Here is a 25570-nt window from a genome sequence, read left to right on the forward strand (position 1 = left end):
TTGGAATGTGTGCCATGCCCCCCGGACGTGCGCCAGCCATGCCCCCGCCTGCTCTCCACCCCCTGGTGCCAGAGCATGAAGTTCCGCCACCGGCCAGGATACACAATTTTTGCTAATTCTCCTTCTCACTTAAACCTCACATTGTCTCCCTCCCAATAGTTGCTCTGGAGGTTCAGCAGGCTGGAACAGAACAGGCAATAGCGCAGTGAGAAGGTCAAGAAAATCTAGGGCCACAAATGTGTGACCAGAAATGCTTCTTCCTGCTAACAGAAGTGGTTTTAGGGTAGTGTGATCATTTCAGCTGCACTGGATACCACCCTACAGGTGCCACAACAATGCTGTAGAGCAGGCACGTCCAACAGGTAGACCGTGAACTGGTAGATCACTGGACGTCTATGGTAGATCAGTGGCTCAACAACTTTGGCTCCCCTAAAAAATGGGCCTTCCTTGTTCCTAAAAAAAGCCCAACAGCTTTGACCTGAACCCTAAAAAGGGGGGTAGATCACTGCCAGTTTTTAACTCTGTGAGTAGATCACAGTTCACCACCCCTGCAGAGGACGAGAGACAGGGGTGTGCGCCAAATTTTAGTGTCACACAAGATACCACTGAAATGTGAGAGCCCAAAGTCCACCGCTGCTGCTAAGGCAGGCTTGGGGAACCTTTGGCCCTCCAGATGTTGCTGAACTACAGTTGCATCCCTGCCCATTAATCATGTTTGGTAGGGCTCATGGGAGTTGTAGTTCTGAAACACTAGAAGTCCAAAGTTTCCTCAAGACAAAAAGCCTCCGCTGGATGCAACCCTTTGTCCTCACATGTGAGACTTGAGTTGCCTCTTGAGCTTCTCAAGTTGTTTAAGCAGGTGTCTTCTCATTTCGTGTGTGAGGAAAGCGAAGGCAAAACATTTGTAATGGGAAGAGCATTCTGATCAGTATTGTGTATTATTACATTTGCATTGCAAACCTGATTGACTCTCATTTCAAAGAGTCATCTGTTTTTTGAAAAAACAACCACCTTGGAGTTCCACATATTGCCCTATCTGCTTTTCTTTCATTATATCCCATTTGAAAGTCTACACGTTTGTCTTCATTCATTTATACTCAGCATTGCTTGAAATTAAGCACAAACTTAAGGTTGTCAACAGGTACACAACTGCACATTCCTGCATTGCGGGGGCTTGGGGGTCCCTTCCAACTCTACAATTCTATGATTCTATACACTGAGGCTGTGAAATCTGAGCTTAAAATTAATGCATAATCCCTGCATGCTGGTGAACATGAAGCAGTCCTCTTTCTGTTTGTTCCAAGCAGAGCTTGCACAGGCAGTTGCTGTATAATCTCTGAGCTCATTTCTCACTAGAAGAATTAGCACAAAAACCAGAGAGAGAAAGAGAGAGAGCAGCTTGTCAGGGTTTCATTTTGTTTTGCCCTTTCCACTAACCTGGACTGAATTTTTTTTTCCTTTTTATTCAATTTTTTCCACATAAATTACACAAACACTTTAGAAAATGAGTACACAAAAAAAGAAACCATCTTATAAGTGCATAACTTAATAATAAAAAAAGGGAACTGATGAATGCATTTCAAAACCTCACTGAAAATATTCTTTTCTGATAAATTGCCTGGCTCTGTGTATCATCCGATTTAAAATGGCAGTGATGGTTAGGTTAAAGTAAGTGAAAACTATATGCTGTAGATATATTTTCTATATTCTTGGAGTTTGCTATAAGAAGTGCTTAAATTAATCACAAGCTTTTCCTCAACGTGATGAAAAGAAAATTGTGAAATGCTGGTCAGGAAATGGGAAAAGAGGGCTTTTCCACCCATGGCAAAGCAGACTTCTCAACCCAAAAGTAAATAAAATATTGAACAACATCATAAACGATACCAAAATAATCCATCAAGTGAAACTGCATTAGCCCTGCAAAAATGCCACAGATGCCTCAGAGTTATTAAACTATAAGTTGATCAATGCAGAGTCTGTGGTAGCCAGGAAAACTGATCACAACCTTCACACAATGGTTTGCAATGTAATGTTTACATTCAACAATAATTCCGGTTTCATTCCTTCAGCAGGGAGAAAATAAGGAAAAGGAGAGAAGCCCAAAGAATTCATCTCTGAAAATTAAAACGAAAAAGAAAAGAGGGAGGTTCTTGTTCATCCGCAGGATCTTACTGTCTTTAGAGGGGGAAAAACAAAAACAAAACCCTAGCTGAAGATGCAGAGGCTGTTCAAAAACATTTCCAATTCAAACTGGTGTCATTATTTTGCATTACAAGTGATCAGTCTAAAATGTTTAAATGGGAGAACAAATCCTACATTGCCAGTAAAACTGAATTATATGAGTGGTTTCTCTTGGAAATATTTTTTTAAAAAAGAACAACAGTAAGGTTCTTTTCTCCCCAGAAAAGTCTTTAAATGACCCTTCATGAATTTTCATAATCGGGCCTTGCAATCTCAAAGAAGAAGTAGCAAAAGCGATGCCCTTTATTGAAATACTGCCAACATTTTGCCGACTAAGAGAGTATTTGCTTGCATAGGGCACGATCTGGTTGCTGGTTCACCACTCCCTTTTCTGGGTCATAGATCTTCTCCCAATGGCATTGGGTAAGGGCAGCCATTTTTGGGACGCCACAGTCCATGCACAGGCAAAGTCAAGGCTTCACTCACAGGCCGAGGCTACAGAAGTTACGCTGGTAATCTTCGAGGAGTCATCTGACCATGGCTGGAGGTTCTGGAGGGCAAAGAGAGAGGAGTTGTGAACACAGATGGGGTCTGCTTGGAGGGGCTGGTTGATGGTTTTCTGAAAGGCCTCTTGCTGGAGCTGCATGAGGATGCGATTGGCTTGCTGCCTCTCCGCTTCCCGCTCCTCTGCAGTTTGTCGCCTGGGAGAAAGATGCAGACCGTATCATTTTTCAGTACTCTTTATTTATAAGATTTGCACCCTGCCTTTGCCCCCAAGTTGCTCAACGGACCATGTGTGGTTCTTCCTGCCCCCACTTTATCCTCAGAACAACCCTGTGAGAGTGAGGATGAGAGTCTGTGCCTGGCCCAACGACACCCAGCAAGCTTCCTGGTCAAATGAGGATTTGAACTCAGGTCTTCCTGGCCTTAGTCTTACATCGTGGGGAAACCAATATGATGCCCTCCAGATGTTGTTGGACTACAGTTCCCAAGCCTTTGGCTAATTAAAAAAGCCCTCCCATCAGATGTCAAGGAAATAAATAAATACATGGCTTTTAGAAAACATCTGAAGGCACCCCTGTTTAGGGAAGTTTTTAATGTTTGATGTATTTATCGTGGTTTTAATATTCTATTGGGAGCCGCCCAGAGTGGGCAGGGTATAAGTAATAAATTATTATTATTATTATTATTATTATTAGGCCTTTTAAACTCTGAATGGGCAGTGGAGTGTTGTTTTTGTTTGTTGTTATGCTATGTTTTGTGTTTTTAAACTGCCTGCCCCAGATGAAGGGCAGTATAAAAATTTAAGACCTAAATAGATAAAATAAACTCCATAATTGCCTTAACATGGCCATCCTGGCTGGGGATGATGGGAGATGTAGTTCCACGACAACTGGAGGGCACCCTGTTGCCTACCTCTGCTCTAACCACTATACCACACTGGCTCTCTCTGCTTCTGCTTCAGGCCACATCGCACTTGTTCAGATGAGCTCCAGAGGAGAGAGTGCAACAACCTTGCAATGCTATCCGCTGATTTTATCTCCACATTGCAGATTGGGTTCAGAAAATCGTACTCAACAATGCCACAGCATACTTCCCTGTAATGCTTCAATTGCAGGTTAGAGGGCTGTGCTGGGAATGAGACAGTGGCTTACTATAGTACCTGGGGAGTGAGGATCCTCTTCAAGAGCAAACAGGGTTATTTCCCCCGGCCCCAGCGCTCAAACCCCAAAAGTCTTTTCAATGTCAGCTTTGGCCTCCATGAAAGCATATTTGGGGTGACAGTTCTGTAGAATAAAATAAGCCCTGGTTGGTCTTGAAGAGAGTCATCAGTCCCCCAGGTTTTGTAGTAAGACACTCCCTCATTCGCAGCCCAGCCCTCAAACCTGCAATCACAGTGAAGTACACATGGAGGAATTAATGGCTACCCTGATGCAACCATCTGATAAATGTGACTTCCTGATAGCATAGCAATATGTATGAGCACAACAATCGTTTTCTTAAACTGCCAAGCTTCTGTAAATCAACATTGGGGAAACTACTCTTGTCAGCTTGGTCATAACAGAAAAGGCTTTTTGTCTTCAGTGGAGATGGTACGCATCTCCTTCACATAAAGGCTTCCTTTACAAAAAATCAAATCTTGTCCAGGTGAAGATAACAGTAAGGAACATGAACTTTGTCCCCCATCCCACCCACCCCAAAAGTGCCAGCGGACAGTACAGGATGCCAAAAAGAAATCTGAGCAACACATTGCTAAAAATAGTAAGAATGCCATCAATAAGTTCTATAACTATTGTTATGAGTTTGTGAGTGATAAACACTTCTAAATTCCTGGACCCAGTAAGTGTTAGAATGTAATTAGAATGTAATTCACTGAGCCTATGGATTCAGCAAGGATTAAAGTATAAGCCTTTCTATACTTTTTATATGGGACTTTTTAGTTTAATGAAAAGGTAACAGGTGACATGATAGAAGTTTTTTAAATTATGCACAACAAGGAGACAGTGAATAGAGAAAAGTTTTTATCCCTCTCCCATAACACTAGAACTCAGGGACATCTGAAGAAGTTGAGTGTTGGAAGATTCAGGACAGAATCCTCTGAACTAGAGGAGAGTTGGCAAAAGGTCTCATAGCCTGTTGGCATCTATGAATGAATATGAAGTGTTTACACCCAGTGCTTATTCCTCTCCCATTTAAGTAATGGGGAGGGGGCAGGATACAAAGTTGAATCCATATTAATACCCTGAGCATCATCATCATCATCATAATAATAATAATAATAATAATAATAATAATTCAATGGGATTTAATCAGAAGTTCCAGAAAGTTGATTAGGACTACCAAGTTAAGAGTCCATAATATGGATAGGAAAGAGCAGAATACCTATAAAGAAACCTAAAACTAAAAGACAGTGAGTTGTTCTCTCATGTGCCAATTGTGTGCATAGAAAATCTAAACAACGCATTTGCAATGTAAAGCTCCCATAATGCTTCTGTCTGAAAGCGCCCCATGCAAATGGAGGTATCGCCTAGCACACATTAGTCTGGCTTTAGAATGAGACTGATGTCACTTATGACTGGACGGAATGTAGATGAGCTCGGGTCATTAGGGCAATGTCCTGGATAACACTTGGAAAGTTTCCCAAAGTATTTATACACCCCCTTTAAATCATTTTGCATGATGAAAGTGAAAGATATGCCTGTACTGAACTATTACTGTTGACTGGGCAAGAGGGTTCTTCTAAGGTCCCTAGTGAACACAGTGCAACAGATCTATTGTGGCATAATCACAGTTTCATAAACCATTTGCTGGTTTCATTAGTTACTTAAGGTATCGTGAAAGTTCATGGCACAACAATGAGTCTAAAGTGCAGCACAGCACATCCCTGTTCAGAGCGTCATGGGAACTTGCTCAAATAGATAGTGGGCCTGATCTTCATGGTTGTAGGCAACAATGGAAAAGAATGATGGAGACACAAAGAAGGAGAGAGGGAGAGGAAGGAGAAAGCGGGGCAAAGAAGAAAAGATGGAAGAAGAAGAGGAAACATTAAAGGGGAGTGGTTGTTGTTGTTATATTTTTGAAGGGGGGGGGGTAACAGAAGGGAAAGATTATAAAGAATCTCTCACCTCCCATCTCTTCCACAGAGTCTAAACAAGGCTGGTGTGGTGAACATAGGAAGCTCCTTTTCACCAAGCCAGACCACCAGTCCACCAAACGAACTCAATCTTGTCTCCTGACTGGTAGTGGTTCTCCAGGTTTTCAGAGGGGGATCTCTCCCTGCCCTACCTGGAGATGCCAGGGTTTGATCCTGGGACCTTCTGCATGCAAAGCAGATACTTTGCCCCTGAGCTACAAGTTCTTGAAGACTTTCAACAGAGCTTCTCTCCCGAGAAAGAGTGAGTCAGATGTTTCCCTGTGGCATTATTTCCAGATTCTTTCTCCCTTTTACAGCAATCACAAATCCTTTGCCTAAATTTTGCTTTAAGAAGTGGGTTCTGGATTTTTAAAAATGATATCCACTTCATCAGTTGTGATGCCAGATTAATAAGCCAATTAAAAACTTTTAAATATTATGTGCTTAGACTACACTGAAATCAATTCCCAGGCCTACAGCTCAGGACAGACCCAGCTTTGCTGTATCTCTTCCTGATATTGCCAAGTTAAATTGGTCCAGTAAAAATGCTTAGGCCTCTTTTATGCATAAAGGTTTCTGCCCAATATCTACACTGTGAAACCAGGCTTGCAAAAGGAGAGAGGGGAAACAGAGGCATAGACTTGCTTAGCTTTCCCCAGAAGTGGGCCCACTAATCTGGGGCTCACTGTGACACATTTCGACCACATTCCTTTACATTTTAGATCAGCAGGATGGCAAATGAGGACATGCCAGGCTCACACCCATTGCTCATTCACTCTCTTGCATGACCCAAAGAGACTCTCCCATCTTTTTATCAAGGCAATCTAATCAGTTGTAGGAGGTTACCTGACTGAGTCTACTATCTATCAACTCCCTCCTCTTCTCTTTCACTTGGTAATAAATTGTTTCAAAACTCTGTTTATATTGAAACTATAGAAGATTCCTTTTTATTATCTTTATTAGTATTGATCTCCTTACGGTGCTTCATGTTCAAAGTCCATTACAGTTTCGGTAATAATATTAAACACTTACTGACTGCAATGATTCCAGCAGCCTTAGAATATTTATAGATAGCTGCTGCTACTACTAAAAGAGTAAGAGAGACAGAGAGCAGGGAAGTGAAAGTGACGAATCACAGTAGGTATTTTAGCTTCTCAGAAACACAAGAAAACGACCACTTCTCATCTGAAAACCTGTGTTTACCTGTGCATATTCCCTCTTTTCTTTTCTTTTCTTTTCTTTTTTATAAAAAAGATTATTATTTTTGAAACACAAGTTTTTAATACACCAGATTTGTAAAAAAAAAGGTGTGTGTTTTTTTTTAAATAACAATATGTGTGTTGCTCCATGCCAAGCAAGGATTTGAAGTTGCCCACTTCCTTTCCCCCCTTTTCCTTCCCAGCCTCCTTTTTTTAAAAAATACAGATGTTTTCTGCAAGAGCAGTTCTGCACAAAAGAACTGTTTCAGAAACCAAAACACCAGGAACATGCCTTCAGCAACAACAGGTGCAAAAAAGGCAAACTACATCCCTTTCTTTGGACTGATGGAAACAAAATGGAAGGGGGTGGGTTAGTGATAGACACCACAGAGGGAAGCTCTACCACACGTGTAAAAAAACAACAACCCACAACCCACCCACATAATAAGCTCCAGTGAGTTCAGTTGGGTGAAATGTGTTTTCTTCCTTTATTGAATTATCCATTGGTGAACAAAATCCAAATTTAATGGGATAGGGAGAGTGCAAGCTGCCAGTTAGATGAGGACATAGAGATACAAGCAGCTTCAAATCCATATTACATATACTCCAGGCTGGAGGAGCCCATCATCCCAGGTTCCTTTTGGTACAGTATATTGTTGTTGTTGTTGATTATGATGGTCAGTTGAAAGTTGCCATGATTTATGATTAGTATGTATACAGCATTTTTAATACAGCCTGACCCTAAAATATCCCTTCTCCCTCCTCTCTCTCCTCCCTTCTCCCGACCACGTACTGCCTATAACCGTATAAGTCTCACTCTGAAAGTGAATTACCTGTATGGAAGATTGTAAGACTTGAAAACAGAGACTTTAGATGGATTATTGTTACCCAATAAAAATCTGTTAATATATTTTATTTTTTTTAAAGGAAGTTCCACTGAGTTCCAAGGCCCTTGCTGGAGTCACTCAAGAACCGCTCTTAAACGTAAATAGCAAGGCGCACAAACCAACCACAGCAGAGTGCATGCTTAGCTGCTGCTGATTTCGATGGGAAGAGGGTCTGTTTTCGATAGGAAGAGAGGGCACTTGCACAACTCCATCTCGCTGACTGCACTGGGCCCTGAACGCTGCTTAACTTCGGCCTCCAAATAACTATTTATCCACCGTCTAATTGCCACCTGCTCGCGTCCTGACATCAGATTTTAAAACGTGCCATTGAAGGAACGCGCGGGCAAGGGAGGAATAATTTTCCATGAGTCATCTCAGGCTCCTCTTTAATAACACATTCAAGGGACCCACTTCGCGGAAGACCTGCCCAATTAAAAAACGAAACAAAAACGGGTGCTTGTCTTGTAATTACCGTTTTGCTTTTAATTTAGCTGTGCTGCTGTCCTGGCCCATCTGGCGAAGGCAAAGCAGCGAAGGAGCTCTGAGCTCATTTGAAGACACACCGGTTAGAACAAAAATTAAAGTCAGGGAACTTACTTTCTAGACCCGCACAACTCAGATAAAAGCCAAAGAAGTAAATCTTGGCGCTTGGCACTCCCCACTGATTTCGGTGGGCACATTTACGCATGACGGAAAGGGGCGGGAAAGGGTCAGGATCGGGCTCTCTGCGCGCGCACCTTTCGCACCCACCCACGCCGGGGAGAGAGGTCTAAAAGAGTTTTACAGCCTCGCTCCGCTTCAGGAAAGAACCGCATGAATAATGCACTCGCTTTCTTTCCACCACAAATTCACTCCTGATGCATATTTAATATTGTTTTGACTTCGGAGAGAATTGCAACCCTGCTTCCTCGCTTTGATAATTAGTGAAAAACAGATTATTAATTTCAGCGCGGGGCATTTTTCTCAGTTAGCATCACTTGGCGCGGGCAAAAAGGAGTAATTTGTCAGAAAGAGAGAAGCGCTGTCCGGGCTTCTGGAAGGAAGGAAGGAAGGAGGGGGGGGGTGAAATGGAAGAAGAAGCAAGAGCCACGCGTCCCAGCCCAATTTGTTTCACGGAAAGCGAGCAGCTTAGTTACAGCTCCGCCACAGAACGTCCAGCGCCTTAATTGCAAATATGCAGATAGAAGCAAACCTTCCTAGCACCGAGATTAAGTGTCTCGAGGGAGGGATTCCCGCCCAGGCCGCGCTGGGACCGGTGAAAATGCAGCAAAGGCCGTCTTCCACCACCACCCACCCCAATCTGGGGAACATGACTCACGGCAGCTAAGTCCCAGAGAAGTCTAAGGCTGTTTAAAGGAGTCGCGACTAAGTTCCATCGCTGCCAGTAAGCTAAACGCTGTAAAACCTAAACACACTTTATTTGGGGGTAAGTCCCGTTCAGTGGGATTTACCACTTCAGAGTAAACTTGCCTAGGTTCGTCCTGGAAGCCTATGCGCGCTTCCTTACGAGTAAACCCCAAGTGGGCCTTGCCTTCGATGCAGAAGATCAGGTTGCACCTTGGCCTGGAGTCAATCCATTAATAGCCCAGTCCGCTGTCAAGCTTCTAATAGCTTAATCAATTGCCTGACCCGGTAAAATATTACAGCGCCACAATTCAAAGGTAGTTGTGATACTACCTTTATGGAATGCCCTCCCCAGGGAGGTCCATCCGGCTCCAGCACTTCGGCCCTTCGGGCAGCAAGTTAAAAGCAGGCTCTTTGATTTGACGCTTTCTCGCTTTCTGTTGACTGGCTCTGATCCTGTGGCTCCGTTTGTTTATTTGTGGGTTGATAGGATTTCTCACCCGCCCTTCACCATACGGTTTCAGAGTGGGTTACAACAATATAAGCGCACAATATAAAAACCAGTTAAAACCATTCCCAGTCAGAAGTATTGTCTGGGTCCTTTAAAAATATCCATTTCAAGCCTCAAAGGCCAAGGTAACAATATGATTCTTCAGCATTCTTGGGAAGCTGAAGAATGAAGGGGCCATGTGCACTTTCGTGGAGAGGGAGCGCCATAGCTTAGGGGCTTCCTGCCACAGAGAGTTCCCTCTCCCACCACCCTCCAGACTTCCAAGCGGATGGAACTACCAAGCCCCCCCCCCCCCAATTTTCAATTTGTAGTGTGGTTTTAGAGCTGTCGCTTTCCCGATTTTGCAACTTGAATCGCAGCTTAATGCATGTCACCAATCTTGAACTGGGTTTGTATTTTGTGCTTTGTTTTAAACTACTTCCGTTTATGTCTTTGAGACAAGCAGGATGCGTATTTTTAAATAAATAGAAATACATTCATAAAGTTGGAGCCTTCAGTATGAAATAGCAACTACAGCAAACCCCATATAGACTGCCCTATCTGCCCTAAAGTGGATCACTGTTGCAGATGTGCCTCATGAGACCATACAGGAGTGCCAACTTGAATAAAATATGGGGGGGGGGGCAGGTAAGCCCCATCGTGCATAATCACTCACAAGGCGCACACACCCCATTTGAATGGCAATGCTCATCAACTTTTGGGGGCTTTGCTCCTCAACGATTTTATTGGAGGGCCGAAGTCCCCTAGCAGTTGTCTTCTATGAGACCATGGGTGGTATGCAAGTAGCTTTTACTCAGAGTAGAGTCGTTGAAATGAATGACAACGATCAAGTTAGATGCATTAATTTCAGTGGCTGTATTCTGAGTAAACCTTAGATGAAAGCCACCCCATATTTTAATATGAACACAGCCCTAAAGTCCAGGTAATGTGAATAAATCCTACTGAGCTTTTAAAATAAAATAAAAGCTCCATATCAAGTTCCATTCTTGTGTCACTAGTTATACCCAATTCTAAATAAGCGATTAAATTTCATGGATGCATTTGAACTACAACAATTCTCAAGGCAGATTACAATTAAGAGAGAAAGAGAGAAAGGGAGAAAGAGAGAGAGAAAGAAAGAAAGAGAGAAAGAAGAAAGAAAGGAGAGAGAGAGTGAGAGAGAAAATCAACAATGAAAAAAGTGTTTTTCACCCTACTGAAGCCAATGCAAAGGGAATTACACTGCAAGGATCAGTTTTGCTGTTCTGAAAAGATTGTGAGGCTGCAAGCTGACACAATCGTACCCAGGGAGAAATAAGTGTGCCTCCAAGTCACCCAGAAAGTTGAAATACCTACATACATAGCTCAACACATACTGATAACTATTTTAAAATATATTAACAGACAACATTTGGAACATTCATCTTACAAGCACTCAGTTATGAGATGACGTTTATTGGGGGATTAATGGAATCCCTAATACCGAACTCCTTTCTACTTTAGCGAAATTATGCCCCCAGCCTTTTAAAAACTATAAATTGAAGGAAAGGTTGAAAACGGATGAAGAGGCATTCGGGTCTACAGGAAGGAAAAGCCCCGCTTTCATTGCTTTGTCCTGTGATAGGTGTGCAGTTTTCAAGCGGATTTTGATCTGGCCGAGCGGGAGGGGCCATTTGCAACATCGGGGAGCATAATAGGGACAAAGCCCCTATTCTAAACGGGAGAGTTGTTCTCCCATTGAAATTGCTTCAGTTGTAAAAATAAATTAAATAATAATAATTTGTGTTTTAACGAAGTTGTTTATCTTAACATTCATATTTCTAGAGAATTAGTATCCACTGAAGGGATCGCGTAAACTTAAAGCAAATTCTTGTCTTTATATGTCCTTTTACACCATAGTTAGTTTAATCCCATTTAATGGCTAACAATAATGATTCGCTTTGAGGACGTAAGACTTTTGTTACTTTATCAGAACTGCAAAATTTCGACAGTAACCTCCCCCGCCCGCCCGCTTAGCACAGAATATATTCATTTTGAGCAAAAATGTCAAATCTACTTTGATGAAATCTATCCTTGCTCCGAATACTTAAAAACAAAAAGTTTAAACTGCTTATCATGCCCAGTGATGTTTCATGTGAAAGGCATTGAGCTCCCGTTAGAAGCGTTCAAATACATCTTCTGTCGGTGGTTTTTAGGACCGAAATCTCTTGGGTGCTGTGAAATGTCAGCACCGCAAAACGAAGCGGGCAGGGCAGGGGGACTTGCTCCGGAAAGGACTACCTTGTTTTTACCAGGGGCGAAACTAGGCTTTATTTCACTCGGGTCAAAGAGCCAGTTTGGCACATATCCACGCGCATTTGCATGCACACAGAGAGGCTGGGCCTGGGAGCCTCAATGGCGCCCCTCCGAAGGCTCCAGGGACAAAACAAAACAAAACAGCTGGCTACCCGCCCCATAGCTACGACTCTGCTTTTACATTCGCAGTGAGGGCAAAGTTTGCTGTCTAGTCTGGCTAATTTAAGACTAGGAAACCGCAAACCCACTTTTCTGAGCTTTAAACGCCGGATTCCTAAGATTCAAACCCGCTTTAAGTATTGTTAGTTCATGAGAACACGCGGGCGCGGGGGGCGGGGTCGCGCTGGGTAGCTGCTCCCCCCGGCTTCCTCAGGTGCACGTCGGAAGGGCGGCAGAGAACCTTTGCGGGCACAGGATTCCACGGGAAGGTTGTAGATCACTAGGCAGCCTGTAGAAAGAACTCTTTCCCTCCCTGCCTTCAGAAGCTTGTCCTGTAAGCTCATGGGGCTATTCTCTGTTGATCTCAGGGTCTGCTTGCTGGTTTCTTGTGAGCCTGTGGAGGGGAGCACTGGACTAGACATAAGAGCCTAGGGGCCGAGGTTGAGAGGACCGTCCTCTCCCCCACCACCACCACCACGTTGATGGGGATTGCCATTCAAATGGTGTGCCTGCACAACGGCATGTGATCGATTATGTGGGAAGGGGCTTACTCCCTGGCATCCCTGGGACTAGGTGAGCCTTGGGTGTGATCCACTGGAGGTCTTCTTATATTCTTAAAGGCAGAAGGTATGAAGGGACCAAAGTTCAGCACAGGCTTCCACGCGTGATCTGGAAGCAAGCGTGTACCCCTGAGGGCTCCTGGCTTCCCTAGTTCCCTTGAATCGTTGGTCCACATTGCTCAGTATTGTCTACACTGACTGGCAGCGGCTCTCCCGGATTTCTGGTAGAGTTCTCTCTCCCCGCCCTACTTGGAGATGCTGGGGAGCAAACCTGGGTCCTTCTGCATGCAAAGCAGATGTTCTACCATTGAGCTGTAGCTGTGGAAAGACAATGGCGAGGCTATTGGCACAACCGTGACCCGTACGCCACCCGTTGGTTTTTTACTAACCCCTCAAAAACGCTTTAACTCCGCATTCTACAAACACGTGTTTAAACTTGCTGGCTTCATAACGCCCATTTTCAAAAAGGGCATTGGCGTTTTATCATGCGCTTAGTGCTTGTAACCTCCACTGTAAAAGTCTTTGGGAGACTCCCCCGCTCCATGTATCGTTTCTTATATTAAAACTGGAAACCCAGACTTTCTCAGGGTTATTATTCTATTATAAGATTCTAGTTTTCTCTCTCTAGGAAGTGACTCTGAAAAACGCTGGTTCCCTTGAGGCCCTTCAACTCATGTAAATGCCTTCTCACCTGGGCAAACCATTTACTCCGAATTCGTCCTGCTGCTCTCAGCGCAATCCTAGCCACGGTTTCCTTTGAAATAGGTCCTGCCGCGTTCAGTCGTGCTTACTCCCAGATAGGTTTGCAACCTAACAGTGACATCCTATGCACGTTTACCCGGAAGTGAATTCTGTTCCGTTAAATGGGACTCTCAGAAAAGCGTGAGCGGATTGGACTGCAGTCTAATTCAGAATCATACTTCTGATTGGCATGCTGGTCTCGCGCGCTCCTCCCTCTCCCCAAAATACCCATTATTTATGTATTGCTTCATTTACACTCCACCGTCCCTCCAAGGAGCCATGCGTGGTTCTCTTTCTCCCCATTTTATCCTCACAACAACCCTGTTAGGCTGAACAACTGCGGTGCGCCCAATATCACCCCAGTGAGGTTAGTGGCTGAGCAGGGAGTTGAACCCTGGTCTCCCAGGCCCGGCGTCCAATACTACACCAAGGCGGCTCTCTCACTATTAATAGTAGCAATACTAGTAGTGCTAATAATACTATTAACAATCTCCTGCAAATTAAAACAAAAACACCCAGGGGCGACGCCTTTCCTTTCCTAGGGTGGGGCAGGACTTTGAATCCGATTAAATGCTCTGTTGAGAAGAACAGAGCACGTGCAAACTGAGGCCTCTTTCCTACACGGTCACTGAAGACAGAGGAAGAACACTCAGAGCCTGCAGAGCATCTCTGGCAGGGGCTTCCTTCACCTCGGCTCCATGCTGCCCTGGCCATGACCAAGATTAGCGAAGCGCCTCCTTCAGAAAGTTCGCCAGGGCTCCAGGAACCTTCGCTCACTTCCGACGGCCGGATGTACACTTGGACCCTCTCAATACAATGGCTCTTGATTTGTTTGTGCAACTATAGCAACGGGCCTGAGACTCTTTCCCGCCGATCCTTTTGTTTGAAAAGGCAACGCGCAGTAACACCTCCGAGCCCCCTCCCTGCCCCCGGAAAGCGGTCAATGGATAGATAGGTTGGAACGCCGTTAACCCTTCCAGTGGCAGGCCATCAAATTCTCTAGCTCTGAAAGCAAGGCAAATTGTGAGACAGGCTATGCACGTGACAATTTAGAAGGCGCACGGCTTGGGGGAGGGGGCGAGCGCAGGCAGATAGATGATGCCAGCATCTGCTTCATCATAAAACATCCACGTGGGGGGGGGGGGGTTGTGGACAAGCGTTTTTGTCTGATGTGTGTAAAATTCGGGACATCCGAGACTTATGAAGAGGTCTGAAACGGGGACTGAAAAGAATGCAAGAGGCTGTCAAACCTGGGGGCGACCGGCTCGACGAAAAACCGAAAGGAACACGCGGCAGGCAGAGATAACAGAGGGTTTAAATAACGCACATATACATTGGTATAGATAAGGGAGACATGAATTCAATAGGTGTCATAGACAGGTCCCTTAATACTGATTCCGCTTGCAGATATGACTTCCTGGGTAAAAGTATTCTGCTGCTCCCAACCAGCTCAAACTTCAGGGTCGTCATGTATTAAGCAAACTGCACGTGCAGACAAGGCTGCGGAGAACCACTTAGAGCATGAACAATAGCCTCCCATTCATCGCGCGCAGAAGACGCTGCGAGTCAATACAATGGCGCCACTGTCGCGCGGCCGCGCGCACACACATCCCATCCGCCAATAATGGCTTGAGTCACAACTGGCTCACACCTCAGGGAAAAGAGGCAGGTTCAGGCAACCCCGAAGGCCCATCTCACCCCACCCCCCACAAAAGGGGGGGGGACCCAGAGGAAAGCAAAGAGCAGGAGCGGAGGTACCATTACCTGGCTCTGCATCCTAATGTAGGAGTTGGCTGGAAAGTGAAGCCCACAGAGTTAATGGGGCTCCCCCCTTTTTTTGGGGGGGAGAGCATATTTAGATCAGATGGCAGGCCCAGGCGCATCCCAGGGCACTTTCGCGCTTGCAAAAAGGAGAATATCTCTCTCTCACACACACACACACACACACACACACACACAAAGACCCCACGAGGCCTGGCCTCGGCCGCTCACCTCCACTTTGTCCTCCTGTTCTGGAACCAGGTCTTGACTTGCGCGTCGGTCATTTTCAGTGCCTTGGCCAGAGCCGCCCTCTCGGCCGAGGCCAGGTACTTCTGCCGATGGAAGCGCTTCTCCAGCTCGCAGATCTGCAGGCGGGTGAAGGAGGTGCGGGGCTTCTTCTTCTTGGGGGGCGTCCGGTTCTGGTAGGGGTGACCTATACGGCGTGTTACAGTGAACGGTGAGAGGGCCACTGGAGGGGGAGACAGGGCGGGCGGGGGTGGGGGGTGGGGGCAAAGAAGCAAGCGGCGACATGATCAGGAGGGGTCCATAAGCGTCGGCAGAGGAGAGACAGAAAGAGACAGACAGACAGACAGACAGTCAGAGAGCGAGGCTGGGCCGAGGTGGGCCGAGGAGAGCACGGGAGGAAATCCCAGGCACAGAGGCAGACACCCCCCACTCCCCTCAAGACAGGCTATGACCCACAATCCCCACCCTCTCTTCGTTTAGCCTTGCAAAGGGGAAAGTGGAAACCTCTCCAAATTTCTCTCCGAAGATCTCGGCTTGCCTGAGCTTCTCCCGTTTTTTATTTATTTTTTTATTTACATCATCCTATTTATTTCTATCGCCCCAAGAGCCTCTGGGTATAGACGTACACATGTAGAGCACTACGACGACATCTATCAAGTTAGTAAACTAGCCACGAGACTAGTCCCCTGGATATTGAAAAGACTTCAGATCTAATCTGGGGGCTCTTGGTGGGCCGGGAGACGAGTTGGAAAGGAGTTCCAGAGATGGGATATTCTAAAGGCGAGCAGACAGGCCCTTGAAGACTGAAACTGGGGTTTCCCTTTCCCCCTCACCCCTCGAAGTAAGACAAAACTAGACTGAATGGTCCACAGGGCACATTTATCGAAGGCTTTGAGACCAGTGGAACAATCCACAAAACATCTCCGTCCCTTTTCCCAGATAGGGAATCAAGGATGAGAAGGGTTTGTCCCTAGCTGACTTTGGGGAGGTGACCGAGGGTGAAACACCTTAGGTTGGTCCATTAGCATTCACTTTCTGGGGGTTCAGCATTCCGCCCCCCCCCCCCGCAAAGCAACAATAAAAGAACAACAACCCCGGAATGGGCAACATGACAGTAAATGGATGATCATCGAGGGACTGGGGCGCGACTTTTTTCAAAATACATATGTAATCGTGCAAAACGTTGGCTAATCCTACCCTCTAAGGCTGAGCTTTGCTGCCTCGCTAGCCCGGAGGCCAGCGCAGAGCAACACCGCGAGCGAAATGAGGACAAAACTCATCTGGGCCTCGCAGGAGTCACGAATCACTGCAGCAATTAAATCCTATTAATGTTTCACCGCACCCGCTCCTGCCCCCGAAGGCTTTAATTTTGCAAAGACTGAAGCAGCTCTGACTTTCAGGCAATTTCCCTACCAACCACTTTGGTTTATTTCCCCCCGAAAACGTTGCTACGGGTGACTCTCAACACACGAATCAAGGCCCACTGAAATCAATGGGGCTTATTTCGAAATAAAACGTAGGACTGGGTCATAAACATTGGGTCGAATTACCTCGGAAGAAAAGGGTGCAGAGGGTCAGGCTATGAGCAGCGGTGGTAAAGTTGTAAGGGTTGGGGATCCTGGAGCCCCCATCAGGCCCGGGCCAATGCACAGGGATGATGGCAGTGGTGACCCAACAACACTTGGAGGTTACTCATCCCTGCTGTAAACCTCAGCCCTAAGCTAGAAAAAGCCATTGAATGCAATGGGACACCCTCCGAAGGAAGACGCGCGGGATTGCGCTGTAAGGCTTACCAATGAACTAAGTCTCACTCAATGCAAATGCGCTTACTCTCGAATCAGTGCGCACAGAACTGCAGCCATCGTGGGACTGAGTGTAGAACGAACGTGGTTAGAATTGGGCTACTTCTCCCTTTCCCCCGCCCCCCCGAAAAACTACGTTGCTCTTTGGGTGTTACTGTGTTTCAAGCGGATGCAGTTCGATATAATCGATACAGCGTTTCATGAAATACTGAGAGCACTTGCTTGTTTAATTTTAAAAATACAATTCACACGCACACGAAACCTGCGGGTTGCTTTTAAAGGAATGCTCGTAAAAACTATTAAGAATACGAACGAAGACTATTAGGTAAAAAGCGGGTGGCATGAGTCGCGCGTGTGTTTGAGGGGGAAGGAATGGGAAATGGGCCGCGTAATCAAAGATATTCTTTTGATTTCTCATATGGTTGTCGTTTTGATTTTAAATCGATGCAATGTGGCCTGTTTTCCGACCTTTCCGATGCTGGCGTGAAATCATTCTCAAATGGCAACAACAATCTGCTATGTAAGTAACAAAACAAAGCAAAAACAAGCAAGCCCCCAAAATACTATTTAGATTGCTTTCTCAACTTTTCCTCTCCCTTGTGATTAGTCTTTCCTATGGAAGATGTTTTCCAAAAACCACTGTGGCAAGATTTTTACATTAAACTTTCCGACGCGGAAAACAAAAGGATTTAAGAGTCACTTGGGGGTTGAGGACGGGGACCTTTTGGAGTGTTGCCTCTGGTTCCAAGTTTGACTGGGAATTATTCTGTTAAATAGGACGCTTAACAGCGCGATCCTCCAACACCTCTCTATTCAGGCCTAGTGTACTTTTTTCTCCTTTAATTTCCAAACAAACAAAAATACCCCAGGCATTTATAGGGGCAGCATGGAGCGAAATACATACTGTAAGCCTGAATTGGGAGAACTGGAAATAAGTTGGAAGTAAGGGGAAGGCGATAGGTGAAAATCTGAAATGAGTTTATTTTAGTATTTGTAAACCCCCCCCCCGTCCTAGGATATCTGAACGCTGATTTATAATTTAGTGGCAAATCCGAAGGCTTTAAGAGACTTTCAAAATATCTTTATTTATGGCTAGATTCGATTGCAATCCTATGCACTTTTTACCTAACAGTTAGTGAAACTGTGCATAGCGGGCCTTACTTCCGAGTAAACGATCATGCTATTGCGCTGCTTATGAATATTAAAGAAGCGTTCCACAGGAGAGCGAGGAAAATAAATTCCCCCAAACGCTCCGTATATTTTATCGCACAGTTCCCAATCCACATACATGTGTTTCCCTCATGTTTAACGCCAACAATTTCCCTATTTTGCCCGAATGCTTTCAGCGGAAGGCAAGGGGATAGAGGAAGAGGTAGGCCTCTAACTTGCTGCAGGAGCCTCGTCGGAAGAACAAACCAGGGAGCCCAAGGCGCTCTCGTTGAAATAAATGAATAAATCAGACTGCGCCTTTTAAAAAACCTTTTTAAAAATCGTGCGCTAAAAGCAAGCGGCACAGAGCCACGCGTGCTGCAGCCGTCTCATTGAGGCCTGGAAATCATGGCTGCGATACGTAAAAGAAAGAAAAGAAAAGAAAAGAAAGGTTGCAGAGGGAATGCAAGATAACATCTACATTTCTATATTTTATTGGGTCATCTGTAATAAAAGACTAGTTCTTACGGGTCTTGCTCCTGGGATTCTCCTCGCTCCTCCAACGAAACCCCCCGGTTTCTCCCCACCTTGGGGCGTTTTCCCTGCTGTGGAATAACAACATCCCGGAAACCCTCCTGAAACCGAAGCGGGGCGGAGGGTTCGAGGTTCAATCACGACGCGGATCGCAGGCCTAGGCGCGCGCAGCGCGGTGGGCGCGCTCTATTCGGTGGAAAGACCCCGACTGCGCGGGTGTTTATCTGCCCATCTGTCTTGTTTGGGTCTCTCCAAACAGTCATTGGTTTGAACTTTACAACCCCCCGGGAGATAGGTAAGTTGCCAGCCCTTGGGGTAATCTTATCCTTCTCCAAGCGAAAGATAATGGGGATTTTATTGATGAAGCTCGGGTTTCACTCTTTAAATTAAAACTGAAATATTATGGCCGTCATTGTTTGCAGTGGGAGGGGAGCGGGGCAGGAAATCCCCGAGATGTTCCGAAAGCCACCGGTTTATGTGGCGGTTCTCCTTCGAACGGATCTGCCTCTGAACTAATATACATTTTGATCGGCTCTCATATTCTGTTTCGTGCATGTATAACAGCAGCGCAGATCTCTCCATCTACAGGCCGGAGATTCGAGAAAAGGCTGGATCCGAAAGGAGGCGCAAAAGGAAGACGTAGTAGTTCCCAAGACCAGACTATTGATCGGCCACTCTCGCCCCTGCCATTCGCATCTGGATCCTGCCCCTTTTCATTATTTATGTTACAGATCAGTATCACGTAATGCCGTCTGTCTAGGGCTGGGAAACATGTATATGTGTATTTGTATAGAAATTATTTTATAAAGGCACGCGCACGTGTGCTGTATATTCTATTGAAAACAGTCGTGAAGGTTATTAAAATGTTACTTGAACGTTGAAATAGGCTGTTCTTTCGGCAGTAGATGAATTATTATTACTTTTTATAAACATAATTATTTGGCCAAAATGTTATATTTTACACACATACACTATTCGCCTAACCACATCGTAAGTTACTGTTGTGGTGGTGATTATTGCTATTAGTGGTAGCATTTATTATAGCCTTTCAAATAAATAAATCTGTCACAGTTTTAAGAGCTATAGAGAGATATAGCCATGTGAGGGGGAGGGGGAATTCAGCTACAGTAGGAATGCATCATTTATAAATTCATTCGCGTGAGTACTGGGGCTGGATCACCCCACCAATTGAAAAATAAAAATAAAGGAGACCTCGGCTCCTATGAATGTCATTGAACAAAGTCTGGATAAACTACGGATTATTAGCGTGTCAATTCCATTTCTGGGAGAAAGACTTGAATAGCTCGAGAGGGTGAAAGCCTACTTCTTCCCTGGAAATTTCAACAACATTAGAACCTCGGGATAACAGTGCTGTCAAATACAGCCAATTTAATAATGATAATCAATGTGATTAAAGTTCTCTACTACGGAGGCCTCTCTTTTTTTTACCGCCAAATCCCAGGCATATATATGAGCGCTCTAGTGGGCCATAAATCTAAGATCAATCCATCAAAGCTATTTATAAATCACGCCAATCGATGCCATTAAACCAGTTACGAATCGTGCCCAAGGCCTGCCCGGTAGGTTTGTTGCTTAGGGGCAGAGAAGGGACGCTCCATCTCCGAGCCAGTAAGCTGCTTGTTTTTGTTTTTCGGATGCGAGAGAAGAGAGAGGAGAGCGAGTGAGCGAGTGAGCGAGCGACGGGGGAGACTAGTGCAGGTGTGCAGCAGGAGGGAAAGAGACCCACTCACCTGTGAACCTGTCCTTGGTGTAGCGCCTGTTGCTCTCCATCCAGGGGAAAGTCAGCCCCGTGAGATTGTTCACGGACGGGACGGTGGGCACGGCCGTGGAGAGAGGCTGGTGGACGCCCCCGGTCAGGGGTCTGTGCGCCGGCACCCGGATCACGCCCCCGGCCGCGTTGAGGTTATTTCCGTTCATGGTCCCGACCCCCAGGTTCATGTTGTAAGACCCCGCCAGAGAAGCCATGCTGCAAGCCCCGCCGTTGCTGTAACCTCCGGCGGAGGACGACCCTCCTCCTGCTGCTCCTCCGCCGCCGCCTCCGCCGCCGCCGGCCGAGCCGTAGTGGCCGGCCATGGGGTTGTACGCGCTGCTCACCACACATCCTCCCAGGCCGTAGTCCGCCACGTCCTGCAGGCGCGCGTTGGAGATCATGCAGCTGCCTTGGTCCGGGTTGTTGAGGATCTGGTCGATGCCGAAGCTGATGGGCTCGGCGTGGCTCTGGTGGAGGTGGTGCGCCCCTAAGTGATCCATGCTGGGCCCACAGCCACCCCAAAGAGGGCGACTTTTACCCTCCCCCCTCCACCACCTCCACCACCACCTCCTCCTCCCTTCTTCTTCCAGGCGAGAGGTTTTTTCAAAATACGCGCAGCTTTCCTGGTCGCGCTTCACTTGATCCCAAAGAGGTAAAAAAAAGGAGGATGGAAGCGGAGGAAGGAAAAGCTGGGGGAAGGGGGAGGGGGAGGGGGAGGGTGTGGGGGGATGTGCGCGCCCGTGGGCTCCCTCTCTCGCCTAGCTGCGAGGGCATCAATCATGTTAGCCAAAAGCCTGGTGCTGCTAGGCCCTGCTCCGCCATTGGCTGGAGCACGGAGAAGCTGGATGAATGACAGCCGAGGAGAAAGAGGGAGGGAGCGAGGGAGGGAGGGAGAAGAAAAGGAGTTTCTTTCCCAGCCAAACCCAAGCGGGGAGCCCCGCCAGGCACCCATGGACCCTAGCAAGACGAGTCGTCTGCGCAGCAGAGTCAGAGCGCTGGCGCTTGGGGAAACGGCGAAGTGCCCGCGCAACCTCTCGCCTGAGTCAGCGCATTATCCGCGCGGCCGCAATTCTGCGCCCCGTTATTTTTTAGCACCGCGTGCGTCCCAGACCCAGCCGGTGGCGGGGCAGGGAATGAAGAACCTTGTTAAAAGCCACGTAGGGGAAAGGAAAGGAAGAGGCCCTTTCCTTCTTCTTGAGATCCTCGTCAACTGCAGGCCCAGCACGCAGAGGCTGGGCGCCCAGTCTGCTAAGTTGCGCACCATCCATGGACTTGACTGGGCTAATGAAGTTAGCGGGCAAGACGTAGGACGAGATGAAGATGGAGCATGGAGGGTCAAGTTGATGAGTCGGCGACGGCTTTCCAATGGGCCACTTCGTGGTCCCGATCCCCAGGTTCATGCTATACGACCCCACCTAAGCGGAACATGTCCTCCAAGACTGGGTGGGAAGGCGAGGTGTTCGGCCATTCATACTTCTCCACACAGTGCGTGATACTGTTAGTCGTCCTCACAGCAGACCCATTAAAATAAATGAACTTAAGACCGTTTAGAGTAGGGTCTACTCTGACTATGATTTAGTGGGTGTGGGTTTAGTTTTTTAAAGCCCTGAGTCTTTCATTTTAATTTCGCTTTCATACCTCTTAAAAACCACAAAACTGAGAGCCCAGCTACTGCTTTTTATATACTTTTTTTTGTTGTTGTTCATGATCAGATGGAAGAAGAAAAATGAACATATTGGAGTTCATCAGATCTTCACACCGAAATGCAATGGACAACGGGGAGGGGAGGGGAACTCAGGTACCAACTTCTAAAATTATATAATCTCTGAAGTATCATCTGATATGCACAAGTGACATACACTCCCCACCCACTTTAAGCCAGGGATAGGGAGCATGTGGCTCTCCAGGTGCTGTTGGATTCTAACTCTCATGAAGCTGGTGAAGAGTGAGCACCAGCGACCTGGCAGGATGTCCTTCCCTTCAGCTCAACAGTCCCAGGGCAATTTTTTAGAAGCTGATTTTCAAAATTCAGAAGTAAGGTGCTTCAACAAGACTTATACCCGCATAACGTATTTCAGAGTGTGGCCTGATCTGCTCTGGCTGCTGACTCAGTTTCCAGTGCAAGATTTGGTCTGTCCACGTGGACAGGCAGGCGCAGAAAATCTAAGGAGTCCAGATCGTCCGTGTGTCGAACAAATGGATTCCGAGCCAGCTGAACTCCGTCTTAGGGTTCCCAGACAAAACCACTCCGGCTTCTACCAGCCTCATGGAACCGCAGCTTCAAGGAATGCCCTCAACCACCCATCCTTCCATTGTGCCCTCATAATTCTGCAAGAGCTACTTCAGTTCCCGAGGTTGTCCTACCTGGGCCTAAACCGAAGCATCCCCTCCCCCCGCCTCCCAGTCTATTAATACGACAATCTTCTTAATAAGATAGGCTTGTGAAGGAGTTGGGGTACCTGGAGCTTTGGTAGGAAAGGCAGGGTAACCCCCGTAGCGTTTTCTCAGGTTGGACCACGAAGCTCTCAGAACAAGAAAGTCGAATCCGCTAAAACGCAGAGGTTATAGTCATGGGGTGGCAAGTCCATTAAATAGACCCACTGAAATAATGAGTCGTGCTCATTAATTTCAATGGGTAAAATTTAGTTGAATACTATGTTATGTGCTGCACTTTCCCATTCCCTCCAAGGGGCAAGGTGCATATAGAGGCAAGACTTCAACCCCAACCCAAATCTTCCAGCGTTCTCCACTGTACAATAATGACTCAAAAAGTAGCTCTAGTATTGAGCTTCTGAAAACCGGTAAGGTAATGACGTGACAATTATCATTCCTCTGGATTCTAGATGTCCCCCCCCCCCCCGGAGTTCACTCCCCCCTTCCACCAAGCAGTTTGCGTCCTCTAAAAGTAATGTGCCAACAACACAAACTTTTAAGAAGTTTATGGAGCAGCCCTATGCACGTCTACGCACAATTAAGTCCCATTGAGTTCAAGTGTGTAGAGGACTGGAGCTATCATTTCATTTTTAAAACGCCTTTACAGATACAATCGCAACCCCTAGCAAAGAAGGAGACTCGTTAAAGTTCAGGATCGCGTCTACGCAGCTATGATGGAAAGCTTGTTGCTAGTTCCGCTGCTGCTGCTAACGAAAACCACAGGAAACGGTTGAGAATGGCACTTTTGAACGCTCCTATAAAAAAGCCCCCCCCCAAACCCCCAATATTTCTACGGAAGATTGTTTTGAGCAGCACTGACGATTTCAGAACTAACGAAAAGTCTCTTGCGTGTGAACCTCAATTTTATCCACATTGATTCAGGCGCTGTCTCACTGAGGGCAAGGGCGCTTGCTTCCAGGTCTGGTCAGAAAACGCAGGACTTAATTCACTAATTACGTATACACCCCACCTTTCCCCCAAGCAGCTCAAGGTGGGCACACATGGTCTTCTTTCTCTCTGTTTTTGTCTTCACAACAATAACCCTAGAAGGTAGGTTAGGCTGAGAGGTAGTGCTGGGCCCAAGGTTACTCTTGGCTACCTGGGAATTTGAGCTCCCGTGGCCCCGCCCAGCACTCTAACCACTAAACCACACTGACCATCCTTTCGAGGAATTGTGTCCAGGAAATATTGTTTTAGAAGGGAGGGGAGTTTCCCAGACATTTTCAAAACCAGCACGGATTTATTCACGCTGAATAGGATACATGTAAGAAATGCCACATTTTCCTACACTGGCGAAGGGGGGAACTTGCTTAGAGGGTTTTTTCTGATTCCAGATGATTCCACTACACCTGTTTCTGTGCTTTGCTGGGTCCCTTCAGAGCTGAGTGAAATTGGGAGCCCCATTTCCCAGGACCTAGAATCATCTCCGTTCCCCCTTGTTTCCCTTCTTCTTGCCTCAGATTGCAGCTCTCCCCTTTCACATCAGTTTAGAATTACTTTCACAGAGGAAATAGTTTGCATATTTTCTAAATTTATAAGCCAGTATGTTTACTAATAGCTGCGGCTACCGATGGACGGGCCAGTTCTTCCCAAGCAGGATCAGGCTAATGTTGTTATTCTTAATATAGCGCCATCTATGGACATGGCGCTTTAGAAAAACAGGTTAGGCAGGTCCCTTGCCCCGAGGGGCTTACAATCTAAAACAAACAAAATAAGGGGTGGGTGGGACTTGAACCAAAACCTCATTGACTGAGAGTCAGAGAACAAAGACACTAACCTTATAATCATCTCGAATTAAATTTATTTTATTGGTTTCAGGGTGATTTAAGTTTCAGGGAAGTCAATGTCACGTCGACACAATTTGAAACCCAAATATTTGAAAGGCACATAGAGGAGAGTTCTGTTGCCCTCAGGTCCTGCTTGCGGCCATCCCAGAATAAGGATCAGGTTGGCCACTGTGAGAACAGGATGCTGGACTAGATCAGTCTTTGGTCTGATCCTGCAGGGCTCTTCTCGCTTTCTTATTATTCAAGGAAGCTGAATGCCACCCAGCGATGTTTATGCGACGACACCACTACAACATTTGCTTTTGCTACTGCCATTATTATTTCCGCACACATCCACATCGCTACAACTACGCAAGGCAGCACAACCCGTTTGAAAACATTCTCAAAGAATGCAGGTCCCGTTCTTTGTCCTGCTGTTAACTTGGTCAACTCTGTCTGGTTTGCCTCCAGTTCTCAAGTGGAGCTTCCTCGCTTCCCCTCCCATCTCTCCAATGAGAGCAGACGGAGAGAGCAGGTTTTTATCTGGACTCAAGGGATTCCCTTACTACTCAATTTGATTCAGTTATACTTGAACTGAAATTAATTTGGGACCAAACC

General features: G+C 46.3%; 1 protein-coding gene across 3 annotated transcripts; it reads right to left on the reverse strand.

Annotated features, from left to right (window-relative positions):
- Positions 1-1492: 1492 nt before the first annotated feature.
- TLX1 (T cell leukemia homeobox 1) lies at positions 1493-21253 on the reverse strand (the record flags this gene model as incomplete). Of its 3 annotated transcripts, none has more annotated exons than XM_083441593.1 (3): positions 1493-2882; positions 15483-15684; positions 20734-21253. In XM_083441593.1, 3 exons carry the CDS (start codon positions 21251-21253, stop codon positions 2660-2662), a joined length of 945 nt encoding a protein of 314 aa, XP_083297719.1. In that variant the 3' UTR covers positions 1493-2659. The 3 variants fall into 3 exon arrangements, with proteins under 3 accessions (XP_083297719.1, XP_083297720.1, XP_083297718.1); XM_083441594.1 differs by having other exon boundaries at positions 1493-2731; positions 15483-15720; XM_083441592.1 differs by having other exon boundaries at positions 15483-15720.
- Between the last annotated feature and the right edge of the window lie 4317 nt (positions 21254-25570).

This window comes from Podarcis tiliguerta, assembly GCF_965153285.1.
Source record: "Podarcis tiliguerta genome assembly, chromosome: 5".
NCBI lineage: Eukaryota > Metazoa > Chordata > Lepidosauria > Squamata > Lacertidae > Podarcis > Podarcis tiliguerta.